The 26,134-nt window shown below is 41.1% G+C and overlaps 1 protein-coding gene across 1 annotated transcript; it reads right to left on the minus strand.

Moving 5' to 3' along the window:
- Positions 1–3: 3 nt before the first annotated feature.
- Positions 4–24,152, minus strand: hsf2 (heat shock transcription factor 2). The gene is made up of 14 exons (XM_080744583.1): positions 23,930–24,152; positions 22,269–22,377; positions 21,602–21,732; positions 19,321–19,457; positions 16,658–16,733; positions 16,431–16,492; positions 14,631–14,694; positions 12,947–13,068; positions 11,935–12,035; positions 9,491–9,824; positions 7,756–7,843; positions 6,893–6,962; positions 5,422–5,514; positions 4–2,792 (listed from the first exon to the last, which is right to left on the minus strand). Exons 1-14 carry the CDS (start codon positions 24,014–24,016, stop codon positions 2,587–2,589), a joined length of 1,680 nt encoding a protein of 559 aa, XP_080600709.1. The 5' UTR covers positions 24,017–24,152; the 3' UTR covers positions 4–2,586.
- Positions 24,153–26,134: the final 1,982 nt, after the last annotated feature.

A 26,134-nucleotide genomic window follows, 5' to 3' on the forward strand; every position in this document is an offset into this window, starting at 1 on the left:
GGGGCCCCCAGTTAAAATATGGTGGGGGTTGGGGTGGTGAAACATAGCTTTATAAAACATTACAGCTTCTTATGGACAGAAATATAACCAAACAAAACAAAAGTAAAAACAGGAATAAATAAATTTCCATGAGTTTATATACAAACCTGTGCACGGTCACTGTGGAACTTTCTGGGCACCAAAAAAAGTCCCCCCCCCCCTCTCTCTCTCACACACACAGACACTCTCTAGGGGTGGGCGATATGGTGATAATTATCGTTGAGACGATACAATGTCTCCACGATATGCCTTTTCAGAGGTATCATATACAGTATATTGTGATACAATTGAGGGAGCCAATAAAAAATCCTGTTTAATCGTTAATACAGAGATTCATTGCATAATTCTAAATCAGTAGTTCTCAAACTTTAAAATGTCAAGGTCTCCACTTAACTGACAGTATACAAATGAAATGAATCCATTTGGTTTCATTTGTATACTGTCAGAGTTACATACTTGTAAAGTTCAATTTAGACCTCCCAGAAGGAACCCAGAGAGTCTAGTTTTTGTCAAGTAACTTGATTGGGAAAATATTGTATTTTTCCATATCGCCCAGAGACGCCCACCCCTAACACCCTCTCTCTCTGTGTGTGTGTGTCTCTGCATGCGACAGACAACCATGGTGTCTGTCGCATGCAGTGAATAACAGACCTCCAAGCCCACATGGCGTCAGAGCCTCTAGATTAGGCTTCATTAATTGTCTGGTATCAGCTCTGTTTCACCAGAGGGAACATGGTTTAGAAGAACACGTTTTAAGAACACTTGAAGGAAAACGCCAGACTAAACATCTAGGCTCATTTTCCTACTTATATTGATCTCTAATGAGATAAACTATCTCCACTTACACTATATGTTGCGGTCAAAAGTTTTAGTTTTTCTTCTTTTTTTCCCCTGTTATTAGTTGGCATTGTAAACACATCCATGCCTTGGCGAGCCGCCGTAGTCTCGTAAATCATATTGAGGTGATGGTTTCGGCACAACCGCTAATCAAAGTGACTGTACTGGCCAATCACAGCACGTCTTTACCGGGACACATAACAGCCAGTCATCTGTTTAGCAGGCTACGGTGGCTCGCGTGGGAAAACCAAGGCATGGATGTGTAATGACAACTAATAACAGATTCCCCCAAAAAAAGCTTAAGTAGTAACAGGCTTATAGGCTCCACGATATGCTATGAGAGCTGCTGGGTTCTGCTGGGGAAACTGGACAACACGAGCATTTCTCCCTAAATAGACCTCATGGACAGTCATTTAGGATCAATATACATAGGAAAATGAGCCTAGATGTTATTTAGTATGGAGTTAAAATACAATAAAATAATACAAATAAAATAAACCCATGTTTCAGTGAAAGGCAGAAATGAATGAAAGCATGGCTATGTTACAGTAGGAATACAGGCGGTGTGCCAATAATATAAAAAAATACAAGGTCCACCCATGGTCCCTATTTAGACCCTGGGTCCACTCATAAACATGGTGTTATATTTAAACTCTGGGTCCACTCATAAACATGGTGTTATTTAAATCCTTCCAAACCAACCCATTGAATGTGAACTATTTCCCCGTGTTTCTAAGCATACAGCCCATGGACGCTTCAAGCACCTGGTTGGATAGCAGAGTTCCACAATGCAACGCTCCACCTCCACTCAACCCGAATCAAACCCAGTGACCGCCATTAAAATGTCCATTGTCTTAAATGTTCAACCCTAAAAGAGCCCTCAAACTTGTTTTTTTGTGGCAGATATTAACTTGTAAGTTGTTTTGTGATAGTTTTTAGTTGTTTAAACTCCATGAATGTGGTCAATTAATCATGACAGAGCCTATTTAAAAGTATGCCACTGCACTGTTGACAGAGTTCTTAGAACCGGTGTGTATCAAGGATTGAAGCAATAAGCCACAAAAGGCAAGTGGTTACCTGGTATTTTACACCGGCTGAGAGGCGTAGGGAGACACGAGGCGTAGCCGAGTGTCTCCAACCCTCTCAGCCGGTGTAAAATACAGGTAACCACAAGCCTTGCGTGGCTTATTGCTTTTCTAAAACGGTTACAATATGGCAACATGAAAAATCATAGACATGTAGGCCTACCAATTAAAATTGTTCTATGTCACTAATAATTCACTATAAGGTCTGCTCTGCAAGAAAGTAGTCCCCGGCCAGGCTGCAGAAACAACATACCTGTTACTTGCAATCAAGTGCTCTAGTCTAGCTTCACAGCACCGTGGAAAGAAATAACGCACCTGGGTTTGATATAAACTTATTAAAGGTGTGGGTTATAGTCTCACATACCACAGCAATTAAAGGGAAACCAGCCAGTCAGAATCAAGGAATGGAACTAGCCGTTTTAGTAAAGCATGTATCCGTCTATCAGGCTGCTTTAGGCCTAGAGGCATAAGGAGGGGCCGGTTTTGGCTCCAACGTCGTGGCGATATTTCAAAATATGGCTCTGTTGACCACACATATGACATTCAAACAACTAAATGCTAGCATAGAATATCTCAAAAGTAAATTCCGTGCAACAAAAAAAGAAGTTTGAGCTCTGGGGACAGTTCACACAGTGTCTCCCAGGGGGCACTGTGGGCTGAGCTCACACAGCTCAAACAGGGTCTCCTGGCTGGCCTGGGCTTCAGTCAGGGGCTCCAGACGGATCAGGGCGGAGCTACGAGGAGCGACGTGCTCCTGCTGCTCCTCCAGCAGGTCAACAGGGGGCGACGAGGAGCAGGGGGAGGAGTTCAGGAGCAGGTCTGTAGAGGCCGCTGTGGAGGAGAGCAGCAAGGCAGGTTAAAGGACAACTTTGTTTTTGTACAACAAGGGTTCATATTTTAAATTGTAATTAGAGAAAAGAAAAAGTGAGTGTTAAAATGTTTTCATTTGCTTCGTTCTATTGTTTTATCACGTTTACCGTGCTAAAATGTGGGGCATGTGTACACATGGGGGCATGTGTACAAGTGGCTAAATATGTCTTTTTAGACACAATAAGCCAGCAGTTTCTTTATTGCTATTTACAGTAACACTTTAAGTCACATCCAACCATGAAAGGTTGCGTTGTATTTTGGGAATGGGCTTATTCTGTGTAAAATGACATATTTAGCCACTTGTACGCATGCCCCCAAACACTGAAATAAGAATCTCTAAAACAATAGAAAGAAGTAAATGAAATAATTTTAACACTCATCTTTTATGTTATTTAATTACAATCTAAAATATGAACCCTTGTTGTAAAAAACTAAAGTTGTCCTTTAACTCACTGAACGCCGTAAACGCACTATACGTCTTTGATCTGTAGTGCCATAAACAAACTATACGTCTTTTTAATTAATCAAAAGTTTTATCTTTCATAACACAATTGTAATTTCAAAAAAATCGCTGTAAACGTTAGCCGTTAGCCTCAGCGCCACGACCGATTTGACTGTAGCACCGGTGAACACAGTCCACTGGGAAACACAGACCGGAACTTCCGGCCGAACATTGGTTCCGTCCACCTTAGCATTAGCTATACACGTTCGTTTATACACTTACCGTGCTTCCCAGACGAAGTATAAGTACTCATTCGAACGGAAAAAATGCCACCGTTCCATCCGCGCCATCCATTCGGCGATCCGAGCCCTTGATAGCGATCGGCAGGGCTCGGAAGTGTTATAGCATGTTAGCAAAAAGGCCTGGCCAAAATGTAAACAACTAGGCCACTATCAAAAAAAAATGGACGTGTCTCTTGCTTCTTCTGTTTGTCAAGCAGATAGTAGGAGAACACCACCTGGTGGTTTTCAAAGGCCATTGCACTCTAGAGAACACAGTCCCATTGACAGCATAAACATATCACAATGATCAAGACATCTTACACATGTTCTATTGAAGCCCAAATCTAATGATAGGATAAATATATATAAATATATACATGTTTTCCTTTGTAAGAGGGGTAGTGTGGCTTTCGATAGAAGCATAGATTTTTATATGTAATTTAAGTACAAAATATGATATCACAATGATCAAGACATCTTACACATGTTCTATTGAAGCCCAAATCTAATGATAGGATAAATATATATATAAATATATACATGTTTTCCTTTGTAAGAGGGGTAGTGTGGCTTTCGATAGAAGCATAGATTTTTATATGTAATTTAAGTACAAAATATGATATCACAATGATCAAGACATCTTACACATGTTCTATTGAAGCCCAAATCTAATGATAGGATAAATATATATATAAATATATACATGTTTTCCTTTGTAAGAGGGGTAGTGTGGCTTTCGATAGAAGCATAGATTTTTATGTGTAATTTAAGTACAAAATATGATTTTGGCCCCCATAAGAAGGTAAAATTAAACAAAATGGATGGCACCAGTTTTGTAGATTTTTAATAAAGGGTGGCATTCAGTGAGTTTTAATATAGTTAGTGTGGCCAACAGGGGCAACACACTATAGTTGTACTTCTTTCTTTCTTTATAGACAATCCAGACTATAGGAAATTTACTTAACACTTATGTTGCAATGATTTTTTCTCTTCAATGTCTCGCGTTGCCATGGTTACCATAGACTTCCATGTAATTGTGCAAGTGTGTAAAAAGTGCACGCCCATGCCTAGATGATGCACCACGTGTGTAGATGCTGTTCACAGCTTTCAAACAAAAAAATCCGCTTGGAAATCCGTTCAGGCATTCATGATTTATCAGCCATTATGTTTTCTACAGATGTAAACAAACATGGCTGCCATGTTTGAAAGAATGGGTTGGTATGGGGGTTAAACATGCAATTTCGCGATCGCGATCATGCCTAATACATTTCTGGAGGTCCAAAAAAAAAAAAATTTTTTAAAGATTTTGAATTTTTTTATTTTTATTTTTTCAAAAACGGCCCAAACTCGGGAAACTCGGGGTTGGCACAGCACTAGTACCAATACAAACTCGGGAAACTCGGGGTTGGCACCATATGTGTTAACTATATGTAGGTCAAGCTTCACATGATTAGTGGGGTAGCCCAACAGGGCTTCACATGACAATTTGGCTATCCAGACAATAAATAGGCAACTACACTCGCACTTTCCTGGAATTGCATTCGTTCTAGTTAAAGGTTATTATAGTTAAAGGTAGAGTTATGTGATATTTATGGGTTAAAACAAAAAGTTTCAGCCCGTTTTATTTCTCGATAGCGACCGCTGAGCCAGATCTTATCCCTTACATATTGCTTTAACCTTCCGACAGGCTGATAACCCCTGAGGCGAAGCGGAGGGGGTTAACATCAGACTTTATCTGGCTTATTGCACGGCTACTCAATAGAATTAAAACTATTAAAATTATAGATATATATTCTTTTTTGATTTTTAATTTTTCAAAAACAACTAGAATTAAAAAATATAATGGAAAACCCAAAACTATTCTCACCTGGGTCTGTAGGAAGCGCTGTAGAGGAGTCCACAGCGCTGCCATCCAGGAAGGCCAGGAGGGGGCAGTGTGTGTACTGGATCAGCTGTTTATCTGGAACACATGTTATTAACATGTTATTAACACACACACAAGTCTGTCAGTCGATTACAATATTTAATCCGATTAATCGCATGGTTGTCCATAGTTAATCATGATTAATCACAAATTAATCGCATAATTTTGTATCTGTTCTAAAACTACCTTAAATAGATATTAATACTCATATCAACATGGGAGAATACAAATACTTGCAAATGCTGCATGTTTATTATTATTGGAATAATGACACATACTGTCCAGAACAGGCCTAACAAACATATGAGAAAATATCTGTTTCCATTAGGACAGATTTAATATTGAAAGGACCACCGCTCATCTGCCAATAGATTTAGGTGAGGTGCTGGATGCCTGAAGAAGCTCTATGACCAAAAGCTTGCACTTTATTTAACTGAAAATAAATAACTTGATTTTGCACAGTTTTGAGTGTGCGGAGGCTCCCTTTAATTTTTCATTAGGACAGATTTTAAAAAAAAATGTTATACTTGGTATTTAATCACTCAAACCCTACTCAGAGCTAACGCGGACAGTTTATGATGGCAGATGGGCGGACCCTGCGAATCTCTCCGGGAGTCTCCGGCCAATAGCATGTGTTCTCCGCCCCCCACCCCCCCTCTGCTCCTCTGCTCAGCGCAGAGAACGCTGCTGCGTCACGACGTCAAAAAACCCTGCATATTATGATGTAGAGACACTGTGATGGCTCGTTGGAGGAGAAGTGTGGCACAAGGCATTATGCCAAGTTCCCTGGCTGCTGTTGTATGCAGGCGGTGGTCACTGACAGCGTGTTGGTACGGGGGACTGGGGACTGGAGCCCTGGGTATGTGCTCTTGTACAAGGTAGAACCGCTCCTGTTTTTTGGGAGCGTGTGTGTGTGTCTGGGGCTCGCGCTGTCTGCTGCCGCACGCTGTTCTCGGCCGTGCGCTGTGCGCGACGCCGTCAGCGGTAATGATTGTGGTTGTCCGCTCTTTGCTGCAAAATCTCCGCCGTTTTGTCGGTCTCATATAGCCCTGCTGCTAGCCTGGCCGCATCTCGACTCGCACTAACCGTTGTCAGTGCATTCGCTTCCTCACTCTCTAAAGTACGGAGCGCACCAAGGCTCAAACATCACTGCGTTAGGGTTACTATAGGGGTGCCTCGAATGAAAACAATATTTATAGGGGCGCCCTGAGACTAAAAGGTTTGGGAACCCCTAGACACACCCACGTTGCACTGAGTTCTACACCAAATCTCTCCACCAAAAATAGACAATCTAGAAGCTCACAAGTCACAACGCGTTGGGACCAGGTTAAAAACATGAGGTGACCAGGCTAAATTATCATCATCATCATCATGTTATTTCTGTTTTCAAACACATTGAGGTCAGACGTCTCACCTGTGTTGTCTTCTGTCTCCAGCCTGTCTCTGTTCAGCTGTTCACCGTTGTCCTTAGAAACCACTAAGTCCTACGATAACAAACACACACCATGTACAGTAATTGTGATATAGAATGGCAGAGTAAGGCATTCATTATGAAATAAGTTAAAAAAAACAAGAGAAGAGATCTCTGTCCTTTAGTATACAGTATGTAATGTGATCCTCTGGAGTGAGAGTAGAAATATAGTTAATAGTTAAATTACCTCACCAGGTTTACAGAACAACATGGTATTAAATAGTTAAAGATATATTAAAGGCCTAACATTATTTAACGCTTTAGATATTGAAAAATAGCAGATATACAAGCTCACATGTTTGCAAATCTTTGAATATACAGTATGTATTTTTTAAGCGAACATTTGTAACTTGTAACATTTTGCTTCTGGGTGGTCCCTGGAGCTAGATATTCTGAGATGGGGGGTCGGTGGCCAAATAAATATGAAAAGGTTTGAGAACCACTGACATAGTAGTCTCTCAAGAACAGACTAACTGAGCTCCAGTTAAGTGAAAAGGACCTTTTCTTTGACGATGGCTAAGCCAGATTGCTGACAGAAACATATGTTTTTCAAAAAACCTTAGGAGGATTCAAAAGACACTTATAGAATCGGGTCAAAATTATAATTTTCACGATTTAAAAAAAATAGCAGATTTACAAGCTCGCAGCGCGGCACTCAGTGCCACGCTGTGAGCTTGTATATCTGGTATTTTTCAATAGTTAAAGCATAAAATAATGATACACAACGTTCTAAATGGGTTACAGAACAACATGGTATTAGGGTATTGGGTGGTAGGTAGGTAGGTACAGTATGTTGATATAATTACCTCATCAGTGAAAGGTTTACAGAACAACATGGCCTGGAAGTCTTCCAGACTGCAATCAATGCTGTCCAGATAGTCCATCAACTCCACCCTGAAAATATATTTAAATTAATATAAAACACATTTATATGAATATAAAACAATCAACGCTGTCCAGATAGTCCATCAACTCCACCCTGAAAATATCATGTTTAAATTAATATAAAACACATTTATATGAATATAAAACAATAAATGGTGTCCAGATAGTCCATCAACGCCACCCTGAAAATACATTTATATCAAATAAATTTATATGGATATCACTCAAAGCTGTCAATAACTCTACCCAGAAAATATTATATTTATATTAATATAGTCCATCAACTCCTCTTCATTAACAGGTGAAGACATTAGGGACATGAGGTCAGCAGTAGGGCTGTCACGATATGACATTTTACATGACGATTAATTGTCACTCAAATAATTGACGATTAACGATTTAATTGTGTTTTTGTCGTTGATAATTACATTTCTGTTTGGCTTTTAGGCTTTGAAGTTGTACATGGTAGATATGACACATAACCTAAATATACAAAGAAATTACTGACATATTTGACAACTTACTACTTAAAAAATAACTTTGATAGTGGAAATAGCCGATCTACAAGCTCACACGCGTTGTGAGCTTGTAGATCTGCTATTTCCACTATTTTTGACTATTTTTTAAATATATGAACGTTTTTCAACATGGAAACGATTATGACGATTATGAAAAATAATCACGATTATGTCAAATAATCCCGATTAGACGATTATGTAATAATTGTGACAGCCTTAGTCAGCAGCGCACACCTTGTGGCGTGCTCTGCTTGCACACAAGTAGGCCATGTGTGGCTTGCTTGAGCGTGAGGCGCAAGTTGGGTTCTAGCAGGGTGTGCTTTAGGAGGGGCGTGGCTATCTTGTGATGCTTCTGAAGTCTGAACACTTCTTCTTCATGTGATTTATTTTTGGCAAGCTCAAGAAGCTCATGTCCCAAGTATCCCTGCGGTTGCACATGACCGTTGACAGCCAATAGCATAATCCGAGGCACCCCTACATTATAATTTTCACTCCACGCACCTTATCTTTATAGCATATTGTCGTTGTCGGGTGAAAACCTTGTATGTCCAAAACCGTTCGTTTTGTATTTATCATCTATAAAATGTACTAAACTAGTGAAAGCAGCCGATCTACAAGCACACAAAAGCACACATCGCGAGGCGTTGTGTGCTTGTAGATCGGCTGTTTTCACTAGTTTTGTGCAACAGTCTTGTATGATGAAGCAGGGCTTTGCTTTACCAAAAGAAGTACACATTTGAAACTTGGAGATACAAGGTTTTTAGTGATTATGTTGCGAGGAAAATGTTGAGATAATAGCCATGTTGGTTAGAACTGACTGAAAATAACGTTGTACTTCAAGTTTAAAATGATACTAAATATTTTTTCAAGTGTCTAAATGAATACCAAATATTATCAAATGATCTCGCGGCACCCCTGGACTGCCGTCACAGCACCCCAGGGTGCCCCGTCACCCACTTTGAAAACCCCTGCACTATACTGTATGAAGTTTGAGTTCATGTATAGCACACAAACCTCTCCAATTTCAGTGAGTGTGTGTGCGTGCGCGTGCATATGCGATTATGCAAGTGTGTGTGTGTGTGTGTGTGTGTGTGTGTGTGTGTGTGTGTGTGTGTGTGTGTGTGTTAGTGTATCTTACTTCCCCAGCAGGCTGATGTTCTGTGAGAGAGCAGCGCTCTCGTTCATTATGGACTCCATCAGTATGAAGGGGTCTTCAGAGACCAGCCCCCCCGAGGGCTTGTTGATCTGTTGTAGAGAGCTGCTGGATGAGGGCTTGTTGATCTGTAGAGAGCTGCTAGATGAGGGCTTGTTGATTTGTAGAGAGCTGCTAGATGAGGGCTTGTTGATCTGTAGAGAGCTGCTAGATGAGGGCTTGTTGATCTGTTGTAGAGAGCTGCTGGATGAGGGCTTGTTGATCTGTTGTAGAGAGCTACTAGATGAGGGCTTGTTGATCTGCAGACCGGACTCCAGGACTGTCAGGATTACAAAACCTAAGTTAACGATTAAGGGCGGATTCACACTGCAGTCCGATTGATTTGAACTGTTGCCTGGTCTCCGCTGACCAGTATTCACATTGGCCAAGATTCTTCTGTGCCTGGACTCCCTAGAGTACACTTCATTCAACTGTAATTGTATTTGTGTGCCTCCCGGGGGCGCTGTTGACTATGGGGCTTTGGGAGATAGAAAACGTCATGTCACAGAAGAAGAGTATCTTGTCAGAATGTAGAGCGAATATTAAAGTTTTACTGTGTTCCTGACGTTATCTTGAGTTGTAACAATAACAGAACAACAATACACAACCAAAAGCAGTTTGTGCTTACTGTCTTTGAAACATCACAATGTAACGCCGTCTGTAATCATCGCACCACAGTAACGTCACTGTTGCATCCTTGATATCTTAATAGTGACGTCGCGGATCAATCCTTGTTATTTTCATCACAGCAGAAGCGACACCACTTCCTTGGTTTATGGAACGGTAGCTTCACATTGCAGCGCACCGTTCTCAAGGACGCATCATGCAGACTCTAGACCAGGGGTTCCCAAACTTTTTTGTCTCAGGGCACCCCATGAATATTTGTTTTAATCCGAGGCACCCTTTCATTATAATTTTCATTCACAGCACCTTATATTTATAGCATTATCATTGTTGTCGGGTGGAAACCTTGTATGTCCAAAACCGTTCGTTTTGCATTTATCATCTATAAAATTAACTAAACTAGTGAAAACAGCATATCTACAAGCACACAACGCCTCGCATCGTTGTGTGCTTGTAGATCGGCTGTTTTCACTAGTTTTGTGCAACAGTCTTGTATGATGAAGCAGGGCTTTGCTTTACCAAAAGACGTACAGCGTACACATTTGAAACTTGGAGATACGAGGTTTCCGCCCGACAGTGACGATATTTTAGTGATTATGTTGCGACGGAAACATTGAGATAACAGCCATTTTGGTAGAACTGACTGAAAATAACTTTGTACTTCAAGCTTAAAATGATACTAAATATTTTTTCAAGTGTCCAAATAAATTCCAACTATTATCAAATGATCTCGTGGCACCCCTGGAATGCTGTCGCGGCACCCCAGGGTGCCCCGTCACCCACTTTGAAGACCCCTGCTCTAGACTACCTCCGGAGGTGGTCTCGGGGCCGGAGTTTCTGAGGACAGTACGCATGCTTCACACTGTCAAAACATCTGCCAAGTAGCCTCGAGAACGCACTTGAGACCGCAGTGTGAATCCACCGATTAACTGTCATACAAACCGTTAAATAAAAACCATTTGGTTGTCTTTCTGAAATTACGTTTCTTGTGAATTGTGTAAATCTCAAAGAAACATGTATTAATGTCAGGCCGCGATGGGTGGAGTCGGGGGGGAAGCGAAGGTCGCTTCACTTGGATTCTTCCAACTGGGGCGCAGATACCGAGGTGACCGTTCACATTATTTGCGTCGCCCCGTTCACGCCACGCGTCGTTTCGTCTTTGCGTTCACTTTGTATGTAATCCAGGGTTCCCACATATTTTTACCAATTAATTTCCAAAACTTTTCCAGAATATTTAACCCAATTTCCAGGACTATATAACAATAATTCAGCTCAATAACGAGTCACTTACTCCTATGCGCAATGCCCAAAGACAGGTAGTGTATGCCAGTGGTTCTCGACCTTTTCAGGCCGTGACCCCCAAAATAATCATGCTGGGAGCACTAAGAGTTGAGGAATTTTGTATAACACTGTTCTATTGTGAAAATAGCAGATCTACATGCTCACGAGGCGTTGTGAGCATGTAGATCGGCTATTTTCACAATTTCTGCCTCTAATTTTGACAATTTGGCCAAGGTTTAAGTTGTCATTTCAGAGGTATTAACAAAATCAATAACCAAAGACAATGCATAGCTATTTGTCCAGGACCTTCCAATTCCAAAACTTTTCCAGTACTGGAAAAATATTTTTCTAATTTCAAAATATTTCCAGGAATTTCATGACCGTGGGAACCCTCTATGTAATCTTTGTATGTAATCTTTGTATGTAATCGCGCCGCTCAGACTATCCAGGTTTGAAGGCAGCATAAGAGGTGTAATGACTGTTACCTCTGCTCTCCTCCTGGTCTTCAGGATGGTGTGAAGGTGGGTTACTGCTGTCCTCTGCTGCTTCCACCTCCTCCAAACCAACCTCCACGATCTCCACATCTCTATAGGGAACAAAATGACACATAACACCCTCTACACATCTCTACAGGGAACAAAATGACACATAACACCCTCTACACATCTCTACAGGGAAAATTGGAGGAAGGGACACCAACATCATTTTCGCTATCTCGCAATTTCAACTGTCAGATTGGTCGCACCATGGGAGCCAAACTGCAGCCCGAAGTTCAGTAGAACGCACTGGAGTCAGTGGAAGTTTAGTAGAACGCACTGGAGTCAGTGGAAGTTCAGTAGAACGCACTGGAGTCAGTGGAAGTTCAGTAGAACACACTGGAGTAGAACGCACTGGAGTCAGTGGAAGTTCACTAGAACGCACTGGAGTCAGTGGAAGTTCAGTAGAACGCACTGGAGTCAGTGTAAGTTCACTAGAACGCACTGGAGTCAGTGGAAGTTCAGTAGAACACACTGGAGTCAGTGTAAGTTCACTAGAACGCACTGGAGTCAGTGGAAGTTCAGTAGAACGCACTGGAGTCAGTGGAAGACTGTGGAGCAGCTCATGAACAAACACTATTTATGAACAATTGAGACCTTTGTAAATAACTCAACTCAGGAAAATAAAAGAAGATTCCTTTATCTGCGGTGTTGATTGTCGATGTGCAAGAAGGATTCAAAAGACACTTATAGAATCGGGTCAAAATTAAAATGTTCACGATTTTTCAAAAAGATCTACAAGCTCGCAGCTAGGCACTCTGTGCCGCGCTGTGAGCATGTATATCTGCTATTTTTCAATAGTTAAAGCATAAAATAATGATACACAATAATGTGTTCCCATTCTAAATGGGTTAACTTCCTTGCATCTCTACGGGAACAGAATTACACATACCACCCTCTCTACATCTCAGACAGACAGACAGACAGACAGACAGACAGACAGACAGACAAACTGTCTCACCCCTCATCCAGGACCCTCAGGGTTCTCTCTGTGATGTCATCATCCGTCACGTCTCCTGGCTCCTCCCCCTGGGTGACGTCACATATGATGACATCCTCTGTTAGCTCCGCCCCCTTCAGAGACTGAGGAGGTGAACATAAACACAGCGTCATAAATATACACTTTACACATGAGGACATATATACAAATACTACATATATACAAAGTTTTACAAACACAACATAATATATAATATATAAATCAGGAAATAAGCGACCGCCAAGTTGCATACAAGGCAAGGCAATGGTAGCCAATCAGGAGGTAATATGGGAAATGGGACAGATCCATGTTAATGACATGACTTTAGAGATACTGTGTACCGCTTTGCGGGATTTTAGGGCAAAACCTGTAGGAGCAGTGTCCAAAAAAAGTGTTTTACAAAAATCGGCCTGATGGTGGCGCTAGAAGAGGGCCATGTGAGAAATGAGGGGTGGAGGTTGTGGTTTTGGCAGCCAAGGAGTGAGTGTGCAAAGTTTGGCATGGATAGGGGCAACGGTGGCGGAGATATGAGTAAGAAACACATGTAAACACTAGAACAGTGTTTCTCAACCTTTTTTCTGCATGGGTACACTTTTCATGTCCCAAGAATCCATGGGCACACTAGTCTCGCGTAGCCAGACAACTATTCCACAATTAGAATGCTATATAGAGTCTGGAACAGCAGCTCCCGAACGGCGAGTATAGGAAACGGGCATTACCGTTCAAGAAAATATATTTTAAAATGTAATTTCTGCTAAGCAGCAAGCTAAACATGCTTATATGATTTTTATTTATATAATGATAAATGTGTGCGATGTGAGATGGAAACGGAAGTGACGAGGAGGCTTCACTTCCGCTTTATCTCGCACTCATCGTTTCTATTCCGGTTTGCCAGACTGTATGCCGGGAGCACTTGGCCAAATCGCGGAGGCAACAGTCTGGCCACGCGAGACTATGGGCACACCAACATAATACGGGGGTGTAAATATTGTCACTGTCGGTAAGAAACCTTTCAAATTTGTATGTTTCTTCGCAAAGTAAAGCCCTGTTTCATCATAAAAGGCTGTCGCACAACAGTAGTGAAAACAGCAGATCTACAAGCACACAACGCCTCGCGGTGCAAGGCATTGTGTGCTTGTAGATCGGCTGTTTTTTAAGGGAATCTTCATCGCTTCCGTGTTCATTGCTTCCGCGTGCATCACACATACGGAAGTCGGTAAGCCAATCAGAGGCAGGTTTGGGGGGGTCTTTACGTACGCAGCCTGTAAGAACAGCTGAGCAGCGCAACATCGGAACTGGCTCTGTTGAATTGAATTGTAGTCCTTGGATAAGTCCCGGAAAAGACACGCTGTGATTGGCCAGTAGTCACTTTGACTGACAGCGTTCCCTTAGTTTTTCCAGGAAGTCCGGACTAGAACTTTTGCACATCGCTCCAATGTGCAAAAGTCGAACGAGGCATCTAGCTCTTTATATCTGTGAGTGCGCATACAACATTTTACACTGATCGGTGCTGTTATAGGTAACAACCCGAATCGACCTGTTGTAGCGCTACCATGAGGCTGATTTGTAAGGTTTCATGTGGCATTTTGTCAATTGACACTGGGTGAAAAAAATGGGTTACAAAATCGTGGGATAAAAATGAAGTTAAAATAAAAAAGGCACACACCTGATCCTGGTAGATCTGATGGATATATTTAGGTTTCTTTCCACTGCTGTTCATCAGAATGGGTCTGAAGGAACACACACACACACACACACACACACACACACACACACACACACACACACACACACACACACACACACACACACACACGCACATGCACACAGTATAAGTGCTAAACAGTAGGGCATTCACGAATAGTGATTTTTAGTATTCGAATTATTCGACCTCAAAGAATTCGAATAGTCGAATATTCGACAGGACTGGCCAAACTGGCCAAACTGTCAAATATTAAGTAAGCAAGAGGCGAACATTGCGTTGCGAGGCGTTGTGAGCATGTAGATCTGCTATTTCCACAATATATGTCTGCGGAACCGAGTCACATTAAATGTAATACCTACAATTCCAAGTGATTGTCCCCAGTTTATTTTGAGGGTCACAGAAACTCACTCTTGACTTCCTATCTAGACAAGCTTTATAAACCATGAAGAAATATATATATATTTATATATATATATATATATATATATATATATATATATATATATATATATATATATATTTTTTTTTTTTTTTTTTTTAACTCTCCCCACGCTTTGAACGTTAACGTTCGCCCCATTTTTTACAGAACCTCGATGCCAATACGGCGCTCGTTCGGTTCGTTCGTCTGATGACTGTAAGCTGATGAGGGGTCGCGCGGCCGTCTACTGTAAACACATTTTCCGCGGTGATGGTGTAAAAAATCCATTATGCGTTAGATCAACGGAGAACAATTCACTTCCTTGTTGATTTCCTCTGGCTGTAAGGCTCTGTGGCCAGTGACTGGTCTTCTTCTTCTTCAACACATAACAGGCAAATTCACATTCATTCTCGCATGACGCCGCCCTCTGCTGCCTGGCAGACCAAAGTGCACTATTGCACAATAAAAAAAAAAAAAAAAAAAAAATGTCTGTCTATCTACTATAACGTCGCAAAGGTAAGCCGCTTTTTGATGGCACCAGACCCAATAAATAAATAAATAATCTGGCAGTAGGAGAGTTAAGAGAAAACAATAAAATATTCGACTTCGGTGAACAATGTCGAATAGTGACTTTGATATTCGAATATTTGGTGAATGCCCTACTAAACAGACAATGTCTTATACTCTGTGTCCAGTGACCGGTCTGATAACAGGACCCCAGGGCGACCCTAGCATGACCCCTGGGGGCCACATGTGACCCCTGAAGAGAAGGCTAGTTTTAAACAACAATGTCATCTGGAGATAGATTCTGAGATGAAGCCATTTTCTTGCAACGGTGGATTACACTTCCTGATTCCGTTTTCTCCCCATGCATTGTGGGAATTTGAGTTTACAATAGAACACGTTATATCCCGACTTAAGTCGGGAAAAGCAGTCGGGATAGGCATCTTGTGGTTTAAGAGTTTAAAGAATATTTTGATTAGCGCGATTAATTTTGACAAAATAATATAATGTTCATATCATCTCATCCCGTCATCAAAGACAGATTATCACATCCGAGTTATTCGATTATAATTTAGATTATAATTTATCATATCAGAGATATTACCTTTTAATTAGATATAGATAGATTATCATAATAATCTATTGGCCACTAGAGTTATTAGATATATATAGATTATACTGTAATGTACAGATTATAATTTATAGAGTATAATGTATCATATCAGAGATATTACCTTTTAATTAATTAGATATAGATAGATTATAGATTATTATTTATAGATTATAATATATATATATTATAGTGTATAGATTATAATGTATCATATCAGAGATATTACCTTTTTCGCTTCAGGTTGAGGATGTGGTTGTTCTGGACCAATGTCACGATGAAGTGAATCAGCTGGAAATTAAATCAATGATTACATTATAAAACATGTATGTTTATATATGGTTATATTATAAAATATGCCAGCTGTCTTTGTTTTGTTTTTTCCCCTTAACTGTTCAGTAGTCACAGAATATATTTAGATATATTGTTATTATAATTATTATAATTCATACGTACCTTCTTAATGAGTTGCTGTTGGTGAGCATGTTTCTGGCGTAGGTCTGAAATCTCCCTCCACAGCGCCTCATTCTCCCTAGTGGACAGACACAATAATTACATCTGCATTTACACTTAGTAATTAGCTTTAATTAGCTTACATAATTAGCTTTATAGCCATGATATCACCTTTGGGGGCAAAACCACAAACACTACCCTAACACTAAGCCTAATCCAAAACCACAACAATCCAATGTGTCAAGTAATATTCTATGATCTATTCTAAAACATCGTACCATGCTGTTCATCTCTGTCAGTCTCTGTCATCCATTGATCTGACATTTGTGTCAGTGCTTTAATTTGAATGTTGAATGACCTCTATATGCCTGTTGATACTCATTGTTAACAGAGAAATAGCTTTGTATTTGGTTGAATTCTTTCTAGTAGCTATTTATTAGGGCATTCACAAATAGTGATTTTTAGTATTCGAATTATTCGACCTCAAAGTATTCGAATAGTCGAATATTCGACAGGACTGGCCAAACTGTCAAATGTTAAGTAAGCAAGAGGCGAACATTGTGAAAATAGCAGATCTACATGCTCACAACGCCTCGCGTTGTGAGCACGTAGATCTGCTATTTTCACAATATTTATCTGCGGAACCGAGTCACATAATCACATGTAATACCTACAATTCCAAGTGCTTGTCAGGGTGGGGGTCCCCAGTTCAAATATTTTTATTTTGGGGGTCGCGGCCTAAAAAGGTTTGAGAACCCCTGGTATAGAGCATTAACAAATTCATTTGCATTGACTGCTCATTCTTATGACTTCCTATCAAGCCAAGTTTTATAAACTATATATTGTTTAAAGAGAAAACAATAAAAAATTAAATAAAACAAATAAGCGAATATTCGACTTTGGTGAACAACGTCGAATAGTGACTTTGATATTTGAATATTCAAATATTTGGTGAATGCCCTAGTACTTATTGGTCTGCTGTTTGAGCCAGTGAAAGAGTTATATTGGAATAGCTTTGGCTACTTTCCAGCCTTGATGATGTAAAACTACAAACTTTATGAACTTCATTCTCTCTGGTGGACAATGTTGATGAACTGAACACATATGACCACAATGGAAACAAGTCCCCAGTCCCCAATGTCTGACTGTACCTCTGTTTACTATTTACTAGTAAGACGCCTCAGGGCGACATGCATGCCAATTCTTCAGTGATGTATATCGGACCAGTTACCCATGTATGGAGACCCCTGGTAGCCATATATGGAGATCTATGTACATAGCCGGGGAGCTACTGCATAGATATAGAAAGGTAGACGCCTCCTTCGACTCTGATGCATGTGCATCGAGGGACTAAGGGAATCATGTGTGCATTGCTTCCACGTGCGTCACACATAGGGAAGTTGCTAGGCCAATCAGAGGTAGGTGGGGGCGGGTCTTTACGTACGCAGCCTGTAAGAACAGCTGAGCCGCGCAACATCGGAACTGGCTCTGTTGAATTGAATTGTAGTCCTTGGATAAGTCCCGTAAAAGTCGCGCTGTGATTGGCCAGTAGTCACTTTGACTGACAGCGTTCCCTTCGTTTTTCCAGGATGTCCGGACTACAACTGTTGCACGTCGCTCCAATGAACTGCAGAGGCGAACGAGGCATCTAGCTCTTTATATCTGTGAGCTACTGTGCCAAAATGAGAGAAGACCTGTGATGTCATGACATACTCCAAATTTTAGTTTTTCCTATTAATTTGGTCAATAAGGTACACAGAATGAGAGGCCTGCTCTGCCGGAGACATTGCGAAAAAAAGTTTCCCATTGACTTCACTATACTGAAAAAAACACACCAAAATAAATATGCTTTAAGTAGCATGTGAGGGGTCAAACTAGGGGTTCTTCGTGATTCTGAATCCATTGCAAGCATTTGTTTTGCATGAAAAACGTTCCTTGGGCTAGATTTCAGCCTCTCAAACCTGTGAAAAGTGATGAGTCCTCACTTTTCACAGTTATTTTGGTCCGTTTTCTAGCCAAAGGAATGTTTTTCATGCTAAACAAATGCTTGCAATGGATTCAGAATCATCAAGAACCCCTAGTTTGACCCCTCACATGCTACTTAAAGCATATTTATTTTGGTGTGTTTCTTTCCTGTATAGTGAAGTCGATGGGACAATGAATATAAATGGCCATAACTTTTTTTCGCAATGTTTCCGACAGAGCAGGCCTCTCATTCTGTGTACCTTAATGACCAAATGAATAGAAAAAACAAAAATAAAAAGTATGTCATGACGTCACAGGTATAACCCTATTCTTTGAGATCCCAAACATGCTTAGTCAGTTATTCGTTATGTGAAAGTTCTTTGGTGTCTATGACATCTGACATCATACCCTTTTATGCCCATACATGGAGGTCACCGTCTGTAAAATATATGGATTCTGTTATGTGGCCGATGTGGCCGATGTGGCCTCCATATATGGGCATTCCCATATGAAGTCCTGTTAAAAGGATTCTGTTAGTGTGACATCACAGTGAAGCCAGAGCATGATGTCAGAGTGACAAACCCATAGAACCACAGTGTCAGACGTTATAGACAGAGATACATACGGACAAGCTGTGACCGTTCACATACTAATCTGCGACCTACGGTCGCAATTATCAATAAAGTATGAATGAATCTAACCGTTTCATAGCGGTCAGACTGGCGTCCACCGCCTCTTGTTTCCCGCGGACGTTCTGGACACTGGACAACAATCTGGACAGATCCTCCTGTCTGACCTGTCCCTGTCTGTCACTGTCTGGAGGACGAGAGGACGACACCTGCACACACACACACACGCACGCACACACACACAGAGACACACGCACGCACACACAGTGACATGGAGAGAGCGTTTAGCAGTGGCGTCAGTTTAGAAAAAGCAAAGGTATGGCAACATGACTGGTGTCTTGCACACGCGGGAAGCCAGTCATGTTGCCATACCTTAGCAACAGGCATGGCACATTTATTTTAAGAAATACATTTTATTTTTTCTCCCTGTTTCTACGGTTTCTTGGGCTGTATATGGCAGCCTCGAATGGTTGTTGAAGTGCAACTAAACTTGGCATGTTAGTAAACGTGCCACGATTAACAATAATGCATTGCACCTGTGCAGCTGACCTGCGGAACCTGGGAATATACCATTTTGTCAAGCTGGGGAGAATACAAGTGTGGAGAATATAATTATAATACCTTGTTAAAGTGACCATTATGTTAGATTTTGCATTTGCAGTTATTTTACTGTAATTTAACAACATAATAACCAGCACAGATAGACAAAGAGACATTCATGGATTTATATTTAAAAGTAACTTTTATTTTCCCCCCTGGACCCAGGGTATGGCAGCTGCACACCCCTGCCATACCCAATTGACGCCCCTGACACAGACACACGCACGCACGCACACACACAGTGACATGGATAGAGCGTTTTGGAAGGTTCAGGGAGTTGGGAGATAACACGCTGAATGCTGGCATCATGGAACATGGTCCAGGCTGCCTCAGAATACTTTGACAATATTTGGAATTTACGACTTTAACCATTTATACTTAGTAAAACTGACGTCAAAACATGAGGCGTCATGTTATCTACCTACCTTCCTCTCAATGTGTTTTACAGTAATCATCCTACCTTCCTCTTAAAGCCCAGTTCACCTCTGGGACAACCAGATCTTATTTTATTGTTGTTTGGGACACGATCAACACAATCCTGAGTTATTTTTTGTGTTCAATCTGTGTTTTGAGATATTTTAGTATTTCAGCATGACTAGTGCAAAATGCATCATCATGCATCAATGCATCATCATGATGGAAAATAACTCAGGATTGTGTTGATCGTGTCCCAAACAACAATAAAATAAGATCTGGTTGTCCCAGAGGTGAACTGGGCCTTTATTAGGCCTGGGGCCAATTCTGATATCTTCACAAATTGGTACCACCCAAGGTGACCGTAAATTTTTTACATTTTTGACTTCCTACATGTCTCTAGTTTACATTTTGGTATGATAACCCTTTCTGAGACCCAGCTTAATTGATGTTATCACCCGCTAGAGTCGGTCTCCCATCGACTTTCTATACAGGAGGAAAATACCCTGAAAACCTTTTTTTTCTGGGTATTTAAGTAGGATGTGAGGGGTCTAACTAGGGGTTTGTCATGATGCTGAATCCATTGCAAGCATTTGTTTTGCACGAAAAACATTCTGTGGGCTAGAAATGGCCTCAGAAAACAATACACGTATGGGTGAGTATTCATGTTATTTGGAGGCCTTAGGGTTTTTTTTCTCGTGCTAATCAGTCTAAAAGTGCAAAATTTTGCACAGATGTAGCTCAGGGCATGCTCTAATGATTTAGCTAGGGCGCCCGAGTCGGCGACCTTCGGGGTCACCACAGCACCCACAAAACTCTGAAAAGTGATGACTCATCACTTTTCATCACTAAAGTCGATGGGAGCCCAACTTATTTGGCCGCTGTGGCGACCCCGAATGTATATACAGTAAACGTGGCGCTGGTTACCTTCGGTCCGGTGAAAACCCTTGGCACGGGTGAAGTCGCCAATTCATCATCATCGGGCATCCACGTGCACACGATAGTGATCCCATCCCATAGAAACCAACAGCCTTTCTCATCTTTACAGTCCATTTTCTCCAAAAAAACACTTTTGATGCCAAGGATGGGATTGGATTCTCGCTAAAATAGCAAAAACCATGGAGGTATCCATCTTAGATCATTGTGTACGTTCCGGACCGGAACTAGTCACGGCTGAATCTTGAACATAGTCAAGTGGGAATTGTGAGCTCGATCTACTTCCGGCCTTCAAAATAAGAGAGTGGCCGCGGACGGAGAAAGCGACCGGCACTGTGGACAATTAACCCTTTCATGTCGGCGGCAGGAAATCGGATAATGTGTTTTACAGTAATCATCCTACCTTCCTCTTAATGTGTTCCAGCAGTCCATCTTGTCCTTGTTTAAAGTAAGGATGCTGAAACTCCACTGGTCCGTCTCTCTCCTGCTTCACCAGGTGACCAGTGTCCATGTGCATCACCTTACGGAAGCCATCTGGAACATCATGTTATTGTTGTTATTATCATCATCATCATCATCATCATCATCAGTACAAAGTATCTCTTGTAGGTCATTAAATAAAAACGGCTCTTTCAGATTGTTCATATTCTATCCTGATTGGCTAAGATTCCAAAGTTCCAAAGTTTGCAGTAGTGCAGTCTTGAATAAAATGCCTCAAATCAAGAACACAGAGTGCGATTTCCATGAATTGTTTCGAGCACATTCCCACTAGGCAGAGGAAGAATTGCCACTTGAAATCTTTCAAATCAGCCTAATGGTGGCGCTATAACATTCGTGTGTTTACCTATAACTGCAGTGATCTGCAAAACTTTGTATGCGCACTCCCTAGAGGTCAAGGAAAAACCTTTCCCCTGCATTTTTCACATCTGAACTTTATAGCGCCACCAGGAGGCCGACTTATGTAAAACATTCGTTTTAAATATTACTCCTTCAGATTTTATCCAAATTTCACGCAAATCGGTACACAGTATGGTCATGTGATCAAGACGGATAATCATAATAATATTTACACATGTTGAGTTGTCGTATGAAGGAAGCCATGTTGTTGTGTTTGAAGAACTTAGGGAGGATGTCTTTGGCAAAACGCTGCTCATCCAGAACCAGGAAGCTGTTCCCCTCCTGGAGACAAAGAGTTAACAGCATTAATATTAATTAGCAGCATTAATATTAATTAGCAGCATTAATATTAATTAGCCTCATTAATATTCATCAGCATCATTAAACAACTCATTGGCTGAGAGGATTCAGAGCATTTTTCGCCAACCTTTGAAAGATTGACTGAATATTCTGGAATATTATAGAAATTATAACATTTACGGCACAAATCCAGCAAGAATAAAGAATGACACCATTTTCAACATGTTTTCATCATGCCATCTTCACTGAGCTCTTTAACACATCCCCTTCTGCTGTTAGAACGCTGTCTTCCCGTTTCCCCTTCCTAAACCTCCTGATGCTTCACTCACTCCTTCAACATCACTTAGGCCAGTGTTTCTCAACCTGTGGGTTGGGACCCCCTAATTATTTTGGGGGGTCCACAGATGATTAACTTAATGTGCAACTTTGTTTTCTCACTGAACAGTAAACAAACCAACATACCGGTAACAACTGGGGCCCAATTAAAATATGATTATTTAGGGGGTTATGGCCTGAAAGGTTGAGAACCACTGAGTTAGGCTAGAGAATGGAACACAACCACCCTTATAAGGACTACAAACTATTGATTGACATCTAGACCTACTGCACACACAGTATGAAACAGAGCTGCTAGCTACCTTTAAATGCATTTTAAATCATATTGGGAAAAAAATGCTGCTATTTGTTCCAAAAGCTTTATTATACCCTGCATAAAATTACACAATGTGACATAGTTCTGTTTACCCTCCTACTGTATGTTCCACTTTTTCAACAGTTTTTTATTATATTATGACACTTGCTTTGGCAATGTAAACCTATGTTTTCTCATGCCAATAAAGCTCCTTTGAATTGAAATGAACTGACAGCGTGTTGCTAATGCTATCATTATTGTTGTTGTTGTTATGGAGAATGCTACATGTAGCTAGCGCTGGTCCATAGCGACGTTATGTCACTGATGATCCGCTGCGCTGCAGGAAGCCTGCTCAGCCTCTCTTCTGTAGTAAAAATAACAAATACAATTTCTCTACTCACCAAAACAAAGAGTGTTTTATGGAGGTGAAAGCCTACTTTCCTTAGTGGCAACACGCTGAGCCCCCACCTCACGTCTAAAATACACTTTATGGACAGAAGATATTATATTTCACCGGAGGTTTTAGCTACTCCACAGCGCCCTCTACAGGTCCTGTCAATAGAAATGTCCATTGAGCAGATTTCCACCTTCAGGTGAAATCTCATCTTTTCTGTCCATAAAGTGTATTTTAGACGTGAGGTGGGGGCTCAGACTCAGAGTGTTGCCACTAAGGAAAGTAGGCTTTCCCCGGCCTCCATAAAACACTCTTTATTTTGGTGAGTAGAGAAATTGTAGGATTTGTTATTTACTACAGAAGAAAGGCTGAGCAGGGTTGCCTGCGGACCAGCGGATCATCAGTGACATAGCAGCAGAGCTTGCACATACCTGGCTCCAGCAGATCAATAAGTTATTATTATTGACTGTAATATGTTGCTAATGCTAACAGTACAGCACAGTGCATACCTGGCTCCAGCAGATCAGGTCGTTGTTGTGATCATCTTCTACCAGAGTCCACAGCTTGGACAGAAAGGCTGGCACTGAGGACATCATTGTTTACTAGATCTATAAAACATCTACAGCTTGGACAGAAGGACTGGCACTGAGGACATCATTCTACAGATCTACAAAACATGTGGAAACTGTTCATTTAACACCGCTTTAGATGGAAAACTAGACCGATGCGTAGTTTCTGCTGTTCTGTCCGACACACACACATACACACACACACTACTTCCTGCTCCACGCCCATTGGTCCAGAGTCCAGACCCCCCCCCCAACCTACGTCACGTCATCTGCGGCAGGCGATTGGTTCACTGCGCGCCACGTGTGCGTGTGTGCGTGTGTGTGTGTGTGTGTGTGTGTACAGTATTTTCTGGACTATAAGGCGCACCTGACTATAAGGCGCACTGTCAATGAATGGTCTATTTTCAAACTGTTTTCATATATAAGGCGCACCTGACTATAAGGCGCACATAATAGACGCTACCATTGCGTTATGCATCAAACAGATGGAGCTGTGCTAAAGGGAATGCCAATGTCAATGAATGATCCATATAAGGCGCACTGGACTATAAGGCGCACTGTAGTTTTTTGAGAAAATTAAAGGCTTTTAAGTGCCTTATAGTCCGGAAAATACGGGTATTTATTTTATAACGTGTGAATGATTGAACAGCGCCCTCGCGTGGTCACAGTTTTCAATGAGTCGCCAAGTCCGGTGTAACAGGTTTCCATAGCAACACAACAAACACCACACACCAAACGCCAAGGCTGACGGAGAGACAGACTGACAGACAGACAGATAGACAGAGAGGTGAGTTATGGTCTATGATTTGATGATGATTAAAAATGAATTTAAATGTCTTAAAACTAAAGCTAAATGAGTAAAATGAGTAAATGACAGAGAGAACAGTTGGTTTGGTGTTACATCAGCACCTGTCGGGCTAGGATGTTTGGTAGAGGTGGAAGTATAGTCTACTGCAGTGGTTCTCAACCTTTTCATGGTGGGAACTGGGGACCCCCAAAATAATCATATTTTAACTGGGGACCCCCAGAATAATCATATTCTAACTGCGGACCCCCAATCATAGGCCTTGCGAGGCGTTTTGAGCATTGTCATTTTAGAGGTATTAAATGTCCTTAAATTGTCACTTTAGAAATGTGCAGATACCCTCTATACACTTACACTGTATCTATGTTGGTTTCCGTTGAGTGAGAAAACGGTGTCAGGCATAATCGCCTATAACATTTTCGCCAGGTCTTTTCGCGGGGCACTTTTGCCGTGGAGGAGAGTCTTTTCACCTACCTGTCTGAGCCATTTCGCCTACCCTCAATTCTGCTGTCAGACTGTCCATGTTTTCATATTATCTCTTTGTCATTTAAATATTATAGTGACTGTGACAGTGGTGTTACATGTCAAACCTACACATGGCTATCCTATGCACTCCATAGTAATCACATAAATACAGAGCTATTGGAATCAGGTGCGCCCAAATAATTAATTAATCCATGTCCCGATACTATACATTCTTTGGTGCAGTATTGAACAGTATTGTAAAATGAACAGTATTGTAGGCCTATATTGTTTTAACATTAGGCTATACAAAATATATATGTAGGCTATTAGCCTATATAGGTCTATATAAGATATGCTACACCTAAATAGCCTATAGAATCAACCTTGCCTGTCAACAGGCATAAAAAACTATTTTGCCATTTTTTAGGAATAAAATGTGATGTAAATAATAAATGTCAAGTAAACTGTTAGATTCACTTGACACCACTGTCACAGTCACTATAATATTTAAATGACAAAGAGATAATTTGCAAACATGGACAGTCTGACAGCAGAATTGAGGGTAGGCGAAATGGCTCAGACAGGTAGGTGAAAAGACTCTCCTCTAAGGCGAAAATGCCAGGCGAAAGGACCAAATGCGTGTAGGCGAATATGTTATAGGCGAAAGTGCTGGTGACCGAGAAAACAATGGTGCACAACCATGTAACTTTTTTTATAAAACAAATCTTAAAATGGTCCTAGCTGTTAAATCGCTAAAGTTTTAGAACCCCCACTCCGTTATTTTCAGCTTCTAAAGCCTTCTCTTTATATGTTTTCTATGATCCCTGCCCGGGACCGGTTTTCGCGGAAAAATTGCGTCATCACACTACCGGCCA

The sequence above is a fragment of the Nannobrachium achirus genome, assembly GCF_963921795.1.
Source record: "Nannobrachium achirus genome assembly, chromosome: 16".
NCBI lineage: Eukaryota > Metazoa > Chordata > Actinopteri > Myctophiformes > Myctophidae > Nannobrachium > Nannobrachium achirus.